Here is a 16,108-nt window from a genome sequence, read left to right as displayed (position 1 = left end):
GCTTCTGCTCCTCCTCCGGCGGGGGAGCTACTTCCGCGTCGTTTCGGATGAGGCTGCTGCCGCTTCCGGGTTCACAGGTCGCATCTCCGGAGGAGGCGGAAGAAAAACAGGCAGTGAAGCGGGTCAGGTAAAGGCCTCTGCGCGCTAACGTTGCCCTGTGCTGGGCTCCCCGGGCCCAGCTCTGCCCTGCGGCGCGGACCCAGCTCGGCTGGAGCGGGAGCAGGAGCAGGAGCAGGCCGCAGAGTTCCTGGGCCCCTTTGCCCCAGCGACCTTTGCATCGGGCCCCATCCGGCCGGCACACCCCCGGGCCGAAGGGCTCGGTCACCTGCTTTCGAGGTGGGGAGCAGTGCTTGGAGTCGGGCCGTGCACCTATAGGGGCCCCAGGAAGCCTCTGCTATGGCATGTGTGCCGCTCACTGGGCACTTCCCACTGGCTTGTAGGTGGTCCTCGGCCCTTTAATCCATGTCTGTCGAGCTGCTTTTCTGAACCGTTCATTTGCTTCAGACAACTGCCTCTGGCTCCCAGGCTCTTTTGCTGCCCCTCAGTATCATGTAGTTCATCCATCATATTTGGTAGCAGCTGGTCAGGCAATGCTGCCTGAATCCAGATGAAGGCATTAAAGAGTTTCTCTGCATCTTTTGAGACCAAAATGTCATTGGTTTAAAAATGTCCCCTTCAGTCTTCCAGCATGGCTTCCTTCGGGTGGAAAAGGAAGATTGGTGAGAAGGTTTCAAAGGCCACTTCCCAGCAGTTTGAAGCTGAAGCTGCTGATGAGGAGGAGGATCTAGCTGACAAGGAAGATGGTAATGGTGTCCATAAAGCTAAGAAGAAGAAGGATGTTCTCATGGGGGACTGCGTGGAGAAAAGCAAGCAGCTCAAGGATGAAGGTTCAGTTTTGGCTGAGAATAGGAGGTACTGAAATTATTTTAATCTCCATTCGTGTAAGTTAATAAATGAATTAGTAAAGGAATATTTTGGTGTTTTTTTCTATTTTTAATTAGCAGGCAGTATCCAGTGGAGGCTTCTGCATTCGCATCTGTTTAAAAATAAATCCCATTAAGGCTGCCTTTGTAATACTGAACAGCACTTTGCCAGTTTTCACCATTTGATGGCTTTTTGTTGGCTGTTACAAAATAAATCGTTTCCTATTCCTTTTCATCTTAAGCATACATTCAGTCCACAAAAGCCACTACTGCACCATGTTATTAATAGGTGTCTGGTAGTTCCAGCAGATGGAAAAATAACTGATTTTATTAATTGCTGAAACACTAGCTCTAGAGCCAAGGTCACCAATGACTTCTGTTTGTGGGCCAGAGTAACCCAGGTGACGTTGGAGGTGTGGCAAAGGTAGGACCTGGCTGCTGCTGCTTCTCTGCCACCCAACCACGGTGCACTGTTTAGGCAGAACACCTGGCTGCCCAGCTGTGGAATGCAATGTGGCACAGCATGGCACGAATAGAAGTTCTTCCAGCACCAAATGCTGCTGCTTTGCTCTTCAGGCTGGATCTGGCCTGCTGGCCATAAATTGCCAGCTGCTGCTCTAGAATAGTTGGTCTGGAGTTCTTGGTAACTTTGGAAGGATAGTGTGAAGGAGCTTCCATTGTTGCTATTTTGCTACATTCAGACAAACAACTGCTAGAGGCAGACTATGTTTTGGTTATTAGTGAAATAACTTAATAGAATATTATGTAGCTAGTTTTTGTTTGCCTGCCACAAAAAAGAAAAAAGAACGATTCCCAGAACAATCAGCTATCTCTTTAAAGTAAGAAACTTGTTCTTAAAACTTATGTTTCTACATTAATTTAAGTTGTGAAAATCTTGTAGCTTACTCCTCCTACCTCTGCCCCTGGGGTCAGGGCCTTGAAGGCCTCCACATGCCAACTCATTCTTTTTACCATTTTACTAGAAACACTGTTATTCCATCTACTTCCTCAGTGTAATAGCTTCAAAAGAGGCTGCTATAAACCGTAGGCTAGTGATTCTCAGCCAGGTTGTCACAATATCTTTCTAGGCTATGAGGAAATAAGTGTAAGCTCAGGCTTGGCTTTGTCTGACTGATCCCGCACTTGCACTGCCCAGCCCCTCCACGAAGAAGTAATCACTGTACTTTATAAATTAGGTTTTGAAATTTTGGTGTCGCTCAATTTACAGAAGTTATGGAGAGAGTGTCTTAAATTCCAATGAGGCTTAGGTTTTTGGAATTTATTAAAAGGGTTATTGATTGCAACATGTAAAACCACAAAGGTTGTAAAATGTCAGTGTGTTGCTCATGGAGTAAAATCCTTTGAGTATTAGTGAAATTTAGGTTTCTGAAGAAAAACTATATTTCAGCACAGCATCTTTAGGATGTGCTGTGTAGAGTGGATGTAATTTATTTGGCTTCATAAGTTTGAAGTGCTGTTCCAGCTTTCCCACAGTTTTTTTGCAGTGACTTTAATTTAGAGAAATTCAAGAATCTTTCTCTTGTGCAGCCCAGCAAATGTACAGGAAATGTCCTATTTTCTAATGTCCCACAACTGGTGCGCATGTGGCTTGGAGAAATATAAAATTTATATATTCATCACAAGCTTAAAAGAATTAAACATTATGCAAGACTTTAATTATTATTGATCACCAACACGCTGTTCCTAAAGGTAATTTGTACCTTCTATAAAGGTAGTTTGTGCTTGTGCCCTCAAGAGCTTGCTGTCTAAAAGATGCTAACTGGGTAATGAAGAGGATGGAATAACTTTAGAGGTTTAAATACGTGTTTTATTATTACCATTTTGACACTGAAAGTGATCCTTTAGGAGGGATTTAAATAAGACATGTCTAAAAACAAACCTTCACTCTTGCTGAGTGTTCCAATCATCACTAGAGACCTACCTAAATCACGGTGGAAGTGCATTGCTCTGATTGGCTGAGGGGGCCCTGGGGGCCTTGCTGATTGGCCAGGGGGCAAACACCACAGTTTTTGCCTCCCTGGCCAATCAGCAGCAATCACTGGAGACCCTTGGTGAGTAGGTGGTGGGAGGCAAACACCATAGTATATTTAAAACTGCAGGTTTTACCTCCTAGCTAATCAGCAGCAAGTGGCAGGGCTACCAGGCCTCTTGGACAGTCAGCACTGGGTGAGGGCGAAAGCAAAAAGAGTGAAATCTAAAGGAGTCACTGTGGACTTCTGCTGCAGTTTAAGTAGGTCCCTATTAATGATACTGTTGGCTAACTACACGTTCTTTTTGCGCATTCTTTTGCCAGCATAAGAATTGGTATCCTTCTAAAAAAACTCCCCCTCAAATCTTTATATTAAAAATAATGAACAGAAACCATTTTAAGCTTGCTATATTTTAAATTAGAAGTATTAACTGATGATATACATCTGTGTATATAATTACCTACATATAAGTATCAGAAAGTGCAAAATGCACCAAATATCAGGCAGCACTGCTAACCTATGCCTTTACAGTCCATCTTCACTCAAAGTAAATTACTGCATAAACTCTCAGATCAATTTTCCTTTTTTGATCTGTAAGTTCTAAAGATACTAAGTAGTAGTTTAGTATTTTACTTAATACTGAGTGAAATTCAGTGCAAGCTGATTTTCCTCTTCTTATTTTGCTTTTGAACATTGTACAATGAGGAGGAGTTCTTGGCTTATGGATTGTGACGTTTTCGTATGTCTTTTATTTTTGTGTGTTCTATAACAATACAATAAAGCTTTTAAACAACAAAACCCCCTCAGGCCCCAGGGGAGGCACACCTAGGCCAAGGGTTAGTGAGGAACTAGTTAGGGAACTTCTGAAGGGACTGGATGTATTCAAGTCAGCTCGTCCAGACGATCTCCACCCTAGAGTACTGAGGGAATCGGCTGAGGTCATTGCAGGACCCCTGGCATGGCTTTGAGCACTTCTGGTGCTCTGATGTGGTGCCAAAGGACTGGAAGAGGGCCAACGTGGTTCCCATCTTAAAAAAGGGGAAGAAGGAGGACCCGGGAAACTAGGCCAGTTAGTCTTACCTCGATCCTGGGCAAGCTTTTTGAGAGAATTATTTTGGCGCATATCCACAAGGGGCCAGCAGGGGAGATCATGCTTAGGGGCAACCAACATGGGTTCATCAGTGGCAGGTCCTGTCAGACCAACCTGGTGGCCTCCTATGATCAGATCACCAAATCATTAGATGCAGCGGTAGCAGTGGACATAGTCTTCCTGGACTTTCGGGAGGCCTTCGACACTGTCTCTCACCCTGTTCTCATTAAGAAACTGGGGGACTGTGGTGTCAACACCCACACAGTCAATTGGGTTGCCAACTGGCTGGAGGGCCGCACCCAGAGAGTGGTGTTGGATGGGTTATTTTCAACCTGGAGGGATGTGGGCAGTGGGGTCCCGCAGGGCTCGGTCCTTGGGCCTGCACTGTTCAACATCTTCATCAGTGACTTGGACGAGGGGGAAATAGCACCCTGTTCAAATTTGCTGATGACACTAACATGTGGGGGGAAGTGGGCATGCTAGAAGGGAGGAATAGTCTGCAATCGGACCTAGACAGGTTACAAGGGTGGCCGGATGAGAATAGGATGGGATTCAGCACTGACAAGTGCAAAGTGATGCACCTGGGAAGGAACAACCGGCACCATACATAGGAGTTTGGGAACTCCCTGCTTGTCAGTACAGAGGCAGAAAAGGATCTTGGAGTCATCGCTGACTCCAAGATGAACATGGGCTGGTAGTGTGGGGATGCAGTCAGGAAGGCCAACGGTACCTTGGCATCTCAGGCAGGTCCAGGGAGGTGATCCTCCCCCTCTATGCGGCACTGGTCAGGCCATAGCTGGAGTACTGCGTCCAGTTCTGGGTGCCGCGCTTCAAGAGGGATGTGGACAACATGGAGAGGGTCCAGAGGAGGGCCACTCACATGATCAAGGGACAACAGGGCAGGCCTTATGAGGAGAGGCTACGGGACCTGAACCTGTTCAGCCTCCACAAGAGAAGGGTGAGCGGGGATCTAGTGCCTTTTACAAACTAGTCAGAGGGGACCAGCAGGCACTGGGGAAGTCCCTGTTCCCCCGAGCACTGCCAGGAGTGACCAGGAATAATGGTCACAAGCTGGCAGAGGATAAATTCAGATTAGACATCAGGAGGCGCGACTTCACAGTGAGGGCGGCTAGGATCTGGAACCAACTTCCAAGCGAAGGGGTGCTGGCTCCTACCCTGGGGGTCTTTAAGAGGAGGCTGGATATACACCTTGCTGGGGTTGTTTGACCCCAGTACTCTTTCCTGCCATGGCAGGGGGTCAGATTAGATGATCTACTCGGGTCCCTTCCAACCCTAGAAACTATGAAAGTATGAAACAACGAAATAATGTGGCATCTATGTGAGTGGAGTAGTATTAAGGCCTATATCAAAGGACTAGTTTTCTCTGATTTATTTATTTATTTATTTTAAATAAATGGACTATTCTCTTAAATTTAACAGTGCAAACAAAGTCTTTGTCTTAGCAGTTTTTTCTAGTTTTAAAAACTTTTCTCAAAGCTCATAAACGACTGAATAGCTTTTTGTTTGGACCTACGGCAAGAACCCTTCTATCAGTACTGCTTCTGAGAGCTGTGAAGTCTGTTGGCTTACAGCAGAGTATCCAGCTGGCACGTGACCTGTGAGCAGTTCATTCTGCCCAGCTGCCAGTCCCTCCCATTGCTCCTGCTGTTTCTGTGGTTGGGACCACCAAGTTCCTGCTCAGTCTTCTAGCTTATTCTTCCTACCTCTGCCTCTGGGGTCAGGGCCTTGAGGGCCTCTGCATGCCAGAAATTGGGCAGCCCTGGTTTAGAACAACTGTGAAGCTTCAAATATAATTTTCAGAAGGCTAATAAATCCTACCACCATAGTCTGCAGGGAATTACATAGCAGTATGGTACTGAGGAGGCCACAGTAGGTCTGCCTGAAGAGGTCTGGCAGACCTTGGGTTTTGAAGAAGTTCAGAATATTTCAGTGGAACTTCTGAGTCTTTGCATTACTGAGTTACATTGTATTGAATAGAGGAGGCTTGGAAGATGAGTAGGCAAACCTGATATGCCATCCCAGGGAATATAGGGGAACGCTGTACAGTTTGTTCTGTTATATAGTGGTTTATCTTATCCTTATTTTTAAAAGTTTACACTCTAAATAATACAATGCAATTACACTTGTGAGAGGCAAGCTAGTTCCTAGGGTTAACATTAATGTGAACTTTTTAAAAACGTCCTGCAGGCAACAATACAGCAGTGATTTTTAGGAAAGATTTGAATGAGACAGGTTAAGAAATATGTTGTGGAAAGCTGTTCTTGTACTTGGGATGCCTGGAAGCTGACAGAGGGAGATGATGAGAACAAAGGCAATATTTGAGTGGCATCATGGTGGAATGAAGACGGTGAGGGAGAAACTCCAGAAGAATAAAGTATGACACAGAATTTGAAAACAAAGTCCATGATTTTAACTTCATATAGTGTGAATGGTTTTAAAGTGTGTGCGAGGGGGAGAGAGAGAGAGAGAGAGAGAGTTAAAGCAGTAACAGTAATAGAGGGTGACTTTTTGGTACTGACTTTCTGATTCACTGGGGGCCTGAAGAATGAGATCCTACTGTATTCCAAATAGGACATAAATGAAGTGTGAATAAGCAATTTGGCTTTCAGAAGAGAGAGGGGCAAACCTTTGAAACATTCCTGAAGAGGTTTTATATTTGATCAGGGCTTGGATGGGGAAGAAGAAAAGGAGCTAGTCAAAAAAACACCCTTGGGGAAAATGGGTCATGTTGTTATTATGGTACGTTGAGTGGAGGTCTGATTGGAAATATTAAATCAGTTTTGTCCACGTGGAGCTTATGTTCTGAACAAATCATTCAAATTAAGGTATCAGTAAGGGTTTGTCAACAGAAGAAAAAGTTGCAGCTAAATTGGAATAAAAGCCAGTTTATATAAACCATTGCTCCCTTCTGTGAAGATGTTCTTTCTTATTAGCTTAAATTAGTTGTATATTGTATACACCATCCTGATATAAGAATCTATGCACAGCGGTTCAGTAAGTTTAAGTAAATGAGTTTAGAATTGCACATTGGGTTTGACTGTTGCAACTTTGTGTGTAGAAAGTAGATTTTTAACCAGGGTGCCATTGCTCCCAATTTTTGTGCTGCTATATGCCAACACGGTTCACAACCTAATCTCAAAGTTTTCACGTAGGAATCCATAATGTCAAAAATATTCTGATCCGATGTGGTCTTTCTGAGTTCTTTGCAACAGGAGAATTGCTCTGTTAGTTTTACTCAGTTTTTATTTTTCCTTCATCAAAAAAGATCTAAAAAGGTATAGATCCACATCCGAGTGTGGTCAGGAATAAAATAAATACTAACACCGTTTATAGTTGTGAAACTTTTAGTTATGATATGCTGAGAGTTAAGAGCAACAGGAACTTTAAAAAACTTGAATACAAGAAAAAGAGTATTTAATTTGACTGTGGCTGTAATTGGTTTTGGCTAAATCTAGGTTTTCTTTGCGGCAAGAGTTGTGATGCCAGCTGTCCGGTAGATGGAGCCAGAGGCCTTCTGAATGTAGCCAATCTTTGAAGATTATTTTTTTCTTTACAGGAAGAAAAGTTATGGGATTTTGAAAAGTGCTTGCTAACTTGCATTCTATTGTGGTTACAGAGATGTCGGTATAAAGCGTTCTTTCATTTCTGCTCATATATTTACCCTTTGTTCCACGTTGTACATTGTGGAAAAAAGTCTTTAGAAGCCAGAAGCCCCTATTTAGCATGGTGTTACGGCATTTGGAAAACCTATTTTTTCATTTGGGAAAAATATTATGGTTGATGCATCTCCAAGATGTTTATCTCCTATTCAAATGAGATAAATAGACTTGTCAGTTTTCCCCATCTAATGTAATTCAGTTCAACAAATAGAGTTCTACTCCTCTCAAGTTTTCCCCTTTCCAAACTCAGTGAAAGATATAACAGCATTGTCAGCAGAAGCAGGTAGTATGTTGATCTTCACAGGTGGGGCATTGTTTATCGGTTGTACAGATCCTTTAGGAATGACTCTGTTTATCATTTGCTACTTCACTGATGTTGTTTCTGATTTTACTAATGCCTCAAACTACTGGGAAATATTACTACATAATCATGTTAGAAGTTTAATTTTGTCTTTTCTACTGATAATGGCTTAGCATAAATTTGGTACCATTACTTAGCCCTACAGCTTAAAAAATGCAATATGTTTGACACCTTCTGCATAGAGGTTTGAGGTATTGGTCAGAGTAGAACACTTGAAGTATTGATCATAGACTTCTGTCACTCAAGTATGCTCAGTGGGGCAAATAGCAGGCTAAGGTGCTATAAAAGGGGCTTGTTAGAGAAATAATAACAATGAAGAAATTTGTCTCCCTTCTTGAGCCACTGGCTTTGCCTTTAAGCACAAATACTAGGACCACCATTCTGTCATACAGTTTTATAATGTTTGCATTCATGCAATTTAACAAGGTGATTTTTGCTTTTAGTGCAACTTAAACACTTGATTATTATTTTAGTGCTAATGAATTATGGAAATAAACGTCCTTCCCAGCTACCTTGCTGCTATATTTAGAAGGAGTGAAAATGATATAGGACAAGGTCATTATGTGGGAAGATCCTAAAGGATCTAAATTTCTCTGGCAAGAAAATTGCTTTTGCTTGCATAATTATTAAAAATATGGTTTTCCAGATGACCCAAAAATTATTACTAGTATTAAACAGTTACAATGTTTCATAAAGTTTTAATTATATTATGTAGTAATCTTGGATAAGGCGTGAGAAGTATTGTGTCCTAATAAAACTACATAAATTCAGGATGCAGTTGTAATGACCTAAAGGTCCACTGAATCCACAACTCTATTGAATACCAGGTATCCTGGTTGTCTCTCATAAAATATCACAAATTCTCTGCTGGAGGAGGGCCCCTTGCTGCCAGGGCTATGGGGTCAGGGGCCCCCAACAGAAGACAGCAGCTGCTTCAGCAGAAGGAGCACGGGTTGGTTCCCCCACTGCTGCCTGCCTGCTGCAGGCTTGGGCTTTGGCGGGGCTGGCCGCCCCCCCCCCCCCAGCCCTGCTGGTGCCCCTAGCCCCCTGCAAGCCTCACTTACCTTGGGCTCCAGGAGCGGACAGTGAACCTGAGTGGAGCCTTGGCTGACGGAGAGCCTCAGGCCTTGCCTTTCCCCCTCCAGGCAGGGTTGGGGATTTTTGGCCCCTTCTGCAATCTGCTCTTGCAGACTGGAACTCAGCTACCTGCAAAGCTCTTTGGAGAAGGGGGAAATCTGTGGGTTTGTCTGCTAAAAGGGAAAATTTGTTTTTTCTCTGGAAAAATAGGGAAATCCATGGTTTTCTCTGTCTTTCCATGGGAAACGGAAAACCCGGATCCCTGGTGATTTGATAGAACCTAGATACCTTTTGTCTGTGCTTAGCTTGTGAGATTGAGATTGCACTTGGACTTCTATTTAGCTGGTCCAAACATGGCCTTAATAAGTAAGAATTTCTGATTACTAGTTCAAATGTCTTATAGCCACACAAAGTTGTTATTTATAGCCATTTGTCTTGCATGTAGGTGTATTGCTTTAAAGATAATTGCTTAAAGAGAATAAATAAGTAAAAACCTAAAGTACTGCATTTGTATGGCTATACTCTGTTACAGAAAATAATTAGTAATAAAAATGTTCACATGCTAAAATTAAGCATTGCAAAAAATAACTACACATAGGGTGCATCTACATGTGCATATTAATGTGACAGAATAAATTCCAGTGCTTATTGCACCAGAGTTGATTGTTCCCAGGCACTGTGTTTACATGTGTACCTAGGGCTGCAACATGCTGAGCCAAGTCGGAGCAGCCCCAGCTGGCAGCAGGTTCATGGGGCCAGCCTTCCAGCCCAGGGCTGCTCTGACCTGGCTCCATGTGGTGCGGAGGGGCTGGCTAGGTAGAGGGGGAGGGCTTAAGGGTGCTCCAGTGTCGGGCTAGCTTACAGGTAGCCCCCGCACCGAAGCACCCTCATACCCCAGCTAGCCAGGTCCAGCATTATGCTGCCATGGTTTAAAAAACTCACACGTTCCATCCGGCTGCAGAGTTTATTAGTTTACTCCAGCCTAATAGACCTGTGTGTGTAGATGCTGAGACGTTTTACTATACAGCTAATTAATGTATTCCACAGGAAACATCTCATGTAGACGTGCCCCTAGGCTTCAGTATGCAAACCAAAGAGTGCATGTTCTTATTTTGAAGGTCATTATATTTTTGGTAAGTTTCTCTGGTTTTGGAGAGGATGAGGGTAAGCCGTCCTTGCGCCGTCTTTTCTGTGTGTCCCTGGAGCTGCTTGTGAGTCTCGTCAGAGTTCTAGCTAAAAACTAAGGAAGGAAATGTGCATTGAATCAGTCACTCTCCTTTGTTTTTCTCTATCCATGCTGACCCAGCTTTCACAGGAAGGGAGTGCCTCCCCAACCCAGCTTGGTACTTAGGGCATTTTCCAGCCTGGTGAGAGGTACAGAATGAGAATGAAAGTTCATTGCAGTTCTTAGATGAGTTAAGGAGAAATTGCCTCTCAATCCTAGTAAGGATGCATAATACAGTAAGAAGTTATTGCTGTTACTTCTGTGTGGAAGGTTATGAGAATTTCTCAATATCAAACAAGTAATACAGATGTTATATTTAGTGGTATATAGTAGTGCCATTTAGCTTTCGTGTTGATCACCTATGTCCAAATAGACTGTCAGTGGTAAATAACTTTGGTTTGCTTGTGAGAGTGCTTATACAAAAACATTGAGAAATGATTAGCTGTACCACTGTTTGGAAGTATTTATTACAATTGGGGATAATAGTGGTATCAATGTAGGCAGCATTATTTTTAGGTAAAATGTTTGCACTGTCATGTACTTGTTGTTTTTAACACAATTGCCTTGTTTATGATAAAGCTTTGCCTTGATGTCTGAGTACAATTTCTCTTTCACTGATAATGTACCACAGAAAATGTTCTATAACATGATTCCCATCATAAAAGGCAGAGTATGGGAGTTGTAGTTGGCTAGGAATGGTTAGACTTTGGGTTGCAGGTAAGGTCTTTAGTGCTTTACATAGGTAATACACCATGAGGCCATCAGTTCTGTACTTGTGGGTATTCCTAGCACCAGTTATATCACTGAGGGTCATGGACTATAGTTCTGAAGGAAATTCTGATGGACGATAAGATACAGGTTGCACTATACAGAGCCTGCTAGAAATAGAAGATGGAGGGACATGATGAGAAAATGACAAAACCTTGCTTGGGGACCTGTTAACAGGGAATTAAAATTTCAAGATGGAGAGCCAAGGAAGAGTGGGGAAAAATGAGTGGGCAGGTTTTTAACACCAAGAAGGTGCTAGCTAACTTTGTTATGCGACAAGTATGAAGAAACTTTCTTAAAATGAGAATATAATTAAGTGAATTAGATGTATTCTATTAATGAATTTAAGGCATTGGAGTAAAGCAAAGCAGCAGTCTCTTCAGTTGTTTCCCTTGTGTTCCTTCAGCAGCAGGACAAGAAGATGTCATCCTTGTTAAATCTCAGTGTTGTATAGACTCCTGGTTTGACCGTTGCCTTTTTGAACTCTTCGTAGTCTCCTGGAGAGTTATTTCAGGTTGTCCTCTGTAGATTGCTCTTATGTTAGATGTAAACAAGTAGTACCCTGCCATGGAGTTAATTAGTTTCCTGTGGCCTAATAGGGCTGTACGAGACGCGAGATGTTTACTGTGTAGCTAATTAGTCTACCCTGCAGTAAATATCCCATGTAGAAGCACCGACTGTCTGCCTGTGTGCTGGTATTCGGGCACAGTAAATTAGGGACAATACTAACTTACGGTGGAGTTGTTAACTGTGGTGAAACACATGTGTAAACACTGACTTGGGCGTAAATTGTGTCTGGTCAGCCCAGGCAGCAGGGGTCCAGACTCCTGCCTGCCACATGGTTCTGCATGTGTGGCATTGTGCCCCAGCCAGCCCTGCCTCCACCTGATGCTGCCACCCAGAGCCCAGGTCTGACCTTCAAAGCCTGTTGCTAGCCTGCTCAGCTTTAGGAACCTGGCTTTATTTGGCCATACTCGTCTTATTTTGTTCTTGGGTTTGTATAGCATTCTTCTTAATGGCTTTAATTTTTACTGTGAAGGACTGTTATGTCCGTGCTTTAATTTAGTAAGGTTCTTTATGTGCACCTTGACTGAAGAAGGGTTCAGCCCCAACCAATTGATGCTAATAAATCCTATGTAATAGTATGTTTCTTTTCCACAACTACTCCCTGCATTCCTGCCCCTGTTTTCTGGATCACTTGAAGCATTTTTCAGAGGCACCCTCTTTAGTGTATTTGACATTAAAAAAAAAAATAACAGCACAAAAAATCTGTCTTGCTTTTGTTTTCACCATTCATCTAAGATTGTGCTGTGTAAGATGCAGCAAGCCCTTAGTGCATAAATCTTGTATTGATGAGAAACATTTGCCCTTTTTATAAGGTACTTGTATTGTGCTTTTTATCCTTCCAGAAACATCCTCTGTGGGCATTCTGTTTAAAGTTAACTTAAATTGCTCTTTTCTTTTTTCCAAGCATCCTGAAAAAGGCTTCATAAGCCAGAGAAACAGAGTAAACTGGGTTTTATGGAGTAAGAGAAGGAATCATAACTCTGGCCATTGTGATCCTAACAGTAAACTTCACTTTGATCATCCAAGCACACAGTCCTGAGTTTAAGTAGAGTTCCTGAATTTAAGTATTCTGGCATTATAGTTTCCCTCCAGCTGTTCCTCATTAATACTGGTGAATTTTCTGTGATAATCAAGTTGGCTTTGTAGCACCAGAGAGAGAGAGAGAGAGTCTGGCCTTTAGTAAAGAATAGGCACAAGTGTCCCACCAGTGGCCCCTGTGCAGTTCAGGACACCCCAGTCTGCACAGAGCCTTCAGTAACCACCTATTCTTTGCCAAGTTTTATGACCTAACACAACAGCATTCTTACTGCAGCATTACACCTTTCCATGATGGCCCCAACAGCCAAGCTATCATGACTAACTACCAACTGGTAGCAATTGGAGGCACCAAGCTTCCAGCCTGTAATAACATGCTCCATCCATGTTAAGAAGAGGACCTGGTTAGTTGTCTGCTGTTGCAGCTGCAGTGTGAGCCCCTCACAGGTTTTAATGTAAGTTGCCTTTTGTCATCATGAAGTTTTGCTTGCACCAATTTTTTAGTTTCACCCCTGCTACGGAGTTCCTGTAGTTTTGGGTAGATATTCTGCCATGCATTGTGAGAAAAGCCACAGTGCATGGAGCTGAATAACTGATTAATAATCTGGGTAGATATGCCATGGTGCAGCCTTATGTTAGTTTGAGCAAGCATAGAGTTTTGTGTATTCAGTGGTTAAGAAGGATCCCTTTAAAATAGCATAATATAGTCATAGTGTGGATGTACTTTAGGTAGTTGGGGGTAAACTGCTGCATCTAGAATTAACATATTAGATTGATGTAATTTCACCATTCAGATATGGCTAAAACAGGGGTGTCAGATATACAGCCCATGGGCTAGATGTAGCTTGTGCAGCCTCTTCATTCGTCTTTTTAGGTTACCAGCTGTGATTACTGCTGCAGCTTCTACTGGTCCCACTGCTGTCCCTGTCGATCCTGCCATCCCTGCCCTAGGTCGCATGCTGTATCTGGCCCATAAAGGAACCCTCTAGTCCAAATCTGGCCCTGGTTCTGTTAAATAACTGGAGAAATAACATCTCAAGACACATTTTTGAGATGAAGTTTCAGAAAGCAGAATATTTTGCTGATCTTTTGTTAAATGTCACTTCATAGCTTCCTTATTTTACTGGTCAGAATTTATGATTTCTAGGGAGTCATGATTACCCCTCCATAGAGTTATAGTAAAGGTGGAATGTATTTTATAGTGTTTAGTATCTTCCCATACATTAAAATTAAAATATAAGGTTAAATGTCAGTCTTCAAATCAGTTATTGTTTGTTTGTTTCTGTATCTCTCTCACTTGGTGTGAAAGAGCTGTTGCTTCCTGTGATGTTGAAAGAGAGGAAGCTGTATAGACTTCTGGGTTTGTATGACTGCTTCTGTTTTATTCTGTTTGTTTTAAATCTGGTTCTTGTTCTTTCCCTCTGGGAAATATTATTTACTTATAACTAATCATTGTCCTGTCAAAAGAAGAGTTAAGTTTTTTTAAGCTGGTTTTACTAACTTTCTGATTTCATTCCTAGTGTATGTGTAGAAGGAATGACGGATGGTTTGTAAAGTATTTTGAATCTTTTTGATAATGGTGTCCTTTGTTTTAGAAGTTGCTACCATTTACATGAGAACAGTGGAGTGCTGGATTGTAGCATCCATACCTTGTGCAATCTGATGTGCATGTGTTTGTCTGTGTTTAAAGTTAATCCATAAATACTAGGAAGATGTATTCGGGGATAGGGAAGAGCTGCATTTTTTTTCTGATTGAAAGTATACTACCTAACCATAACTAACAAATGATTCCTCATTGAAGTGGGAGTTAAGAGTTCTGTGTGGTCTCTCATTGGGGCACAAGCTATGAGAGAGTTCTATTCTGCGGAGGAAGAATCATACAAATGTTTAGATAACCATCACGAAGTTTCCTAGTGAAGAAATTCTTACGTTTCCCTATGAGGGATGCTACAACTGGGTCCTTGGTTTAATGTACAACTAAAGGATTAAAAAACTTTTTTTTTAATCCAGCTTCTCTTATGGAAATGCATATCACATTTCTTATGAAAGGATGCTTTAGCACGTGTTGAAAATATTACCGGAGTTGAAGAACAGGCTTTAAAAATCTCAGTTTCTGTACACAAGATGTTTACTGTGGAAGAGAATAATTAGCTCTGTAGTAAACATGTTGGCGTCTACATGTGCAGGGCTACTAGGCTGGTATACATTAATAAACTCTGCAGCAGGATGGTACTTGTGAATATTTATTTGTAAGTATTTACAAGTACCATCCTGCTGCAGAGTTTTTTACTTTGCAGCAGGTCACATGTACATCCTGATGGCGCTGGCTGGGGCATGAGGGTGCTTCATTGCAGGGGCTCCCTGCTGGCTAGCCCTACTGAAGCACTCTCATGCTGCATCCAGCACCTCTATGCCACATTGAGCTGGGTTGGAGCAGCCCCAGGCTGGAAGGCTGAGCCCCCGGGCTCTCGGCCAGCGTGTGGCCCCTGTCCTGGCTGGCCAGGACGTGCCCTGAATACATGTAATCTGTGATTGAAAAACAGTACATCTTTCCTGGCGAGGAAAACCTTGTATCCCTTGCAAAGGATGGAAAATTAGAATAAAAATGTCCTCTCTGGAAGAGTTGGAACTTTCCAAAGAGGCCAGCTGGACATGTTATTTTTAAGGGTGTTATTGAAAGTGCTGAAATGATAGCTGAAACCTTTGTTCCGCTCTGCTAACATTGTAATTATTTTCAAGAGCATCTTCAAGCAAACACTTGAGGAATCCCTGGAATAGAACAATAGCAAAATAGGGGTAGAAGTGAGCTCAGTCTAGTCTAACCCCTTGCTAAAGTATCATCCCTGTTTAAACCAGTCTAGTCAGGCATTTGTCTAACCTGCTCTTTATTTCCGAGTTTGGAGATTTCACATCCTTTCCAGGTGATCTGTTCCAATGTTTATCCTTTTTGATAGTCAGAAAATTTCTTCCTAATACCCTCCTTTGTTGCATTTTAAGACCAGTCATGTCTTGTCCTGTGCCATGTGGCCATAAAGACTAGTTTATCATCTTCCTCTTTAAAACTACTTTTTACTTATTTGTAGCAGTGCACTGATAAAGACTCTTTTGGGCCGATACCAATGGCTGATTGACCAGCCACATCAACCAGTATGCAGCCCAGTAGCTTGGAGAGCAGCGTTCGGCTAGTAAGACTGTTGGGGAGGGAGGGAAGGGGCATGGGGGGCAGATTGAGACTCCCGTGCTGAGGTAGGAAGTGGAGCTGGGGCTGGGACAGGTGCTGCGCAGAGCATGGGGCAGAGCTGTGGCTTGTCCAGGGGGGATGCTCCTGCTTCTGCATGCACCCTAGGGAAGGCATGTGGAGCATGTGACCCCCTGGATCTGTGCATGGGGT

The 16,108-nt window shown here is 42.8% G+C and overlaps 1 protein-coding gene across 2 annotated transcripts in view; it reads left to right on the top strand.

Moving 5' to 3' along the window:
- TTC33 (tetratricopeptide repeat domain 33) overlaps positions 1 to 16,108 on the top strand; it is a 79,736-nt gene continuing 63,628 nt past the window's right edge. The window contains exons 1-2 of one of the 2 annotated variants that reach the window (XM_090037989.1): positions 1 to 127; positions 680 to 912. In XM_090037989.1, coding sequence (XP_089894115.1) covers positions 689 to 912 — 224 coding nt within the window. In that variant the 5' untranslated portion in view covers positions 1 to 127; positions 680 to 688. The other variant, XM_090037990.1, reaches the window with a different exon arrangement.

The sequence above is a fragment of the Crocodylus siamensis genome, chromosome 3 (genome assembly GCF_052110815.1).
Source record: "Crocodylus siamensis isolate JL-2025a chromosome 3, ASM5211081v1, whole genome shotgun sequence".
Taxonomy (NCBI): Eukaryota; Metazoa; Chordata; order Crocodylia; family Crocodylidae; genus Crocodylus; species Crocodylus siamensis.
The sequence above is the reverse complement of the archived record's forward strand: the minus strand, read 5'-3'. Positions and strand labels throughout refer to the sequence as shown.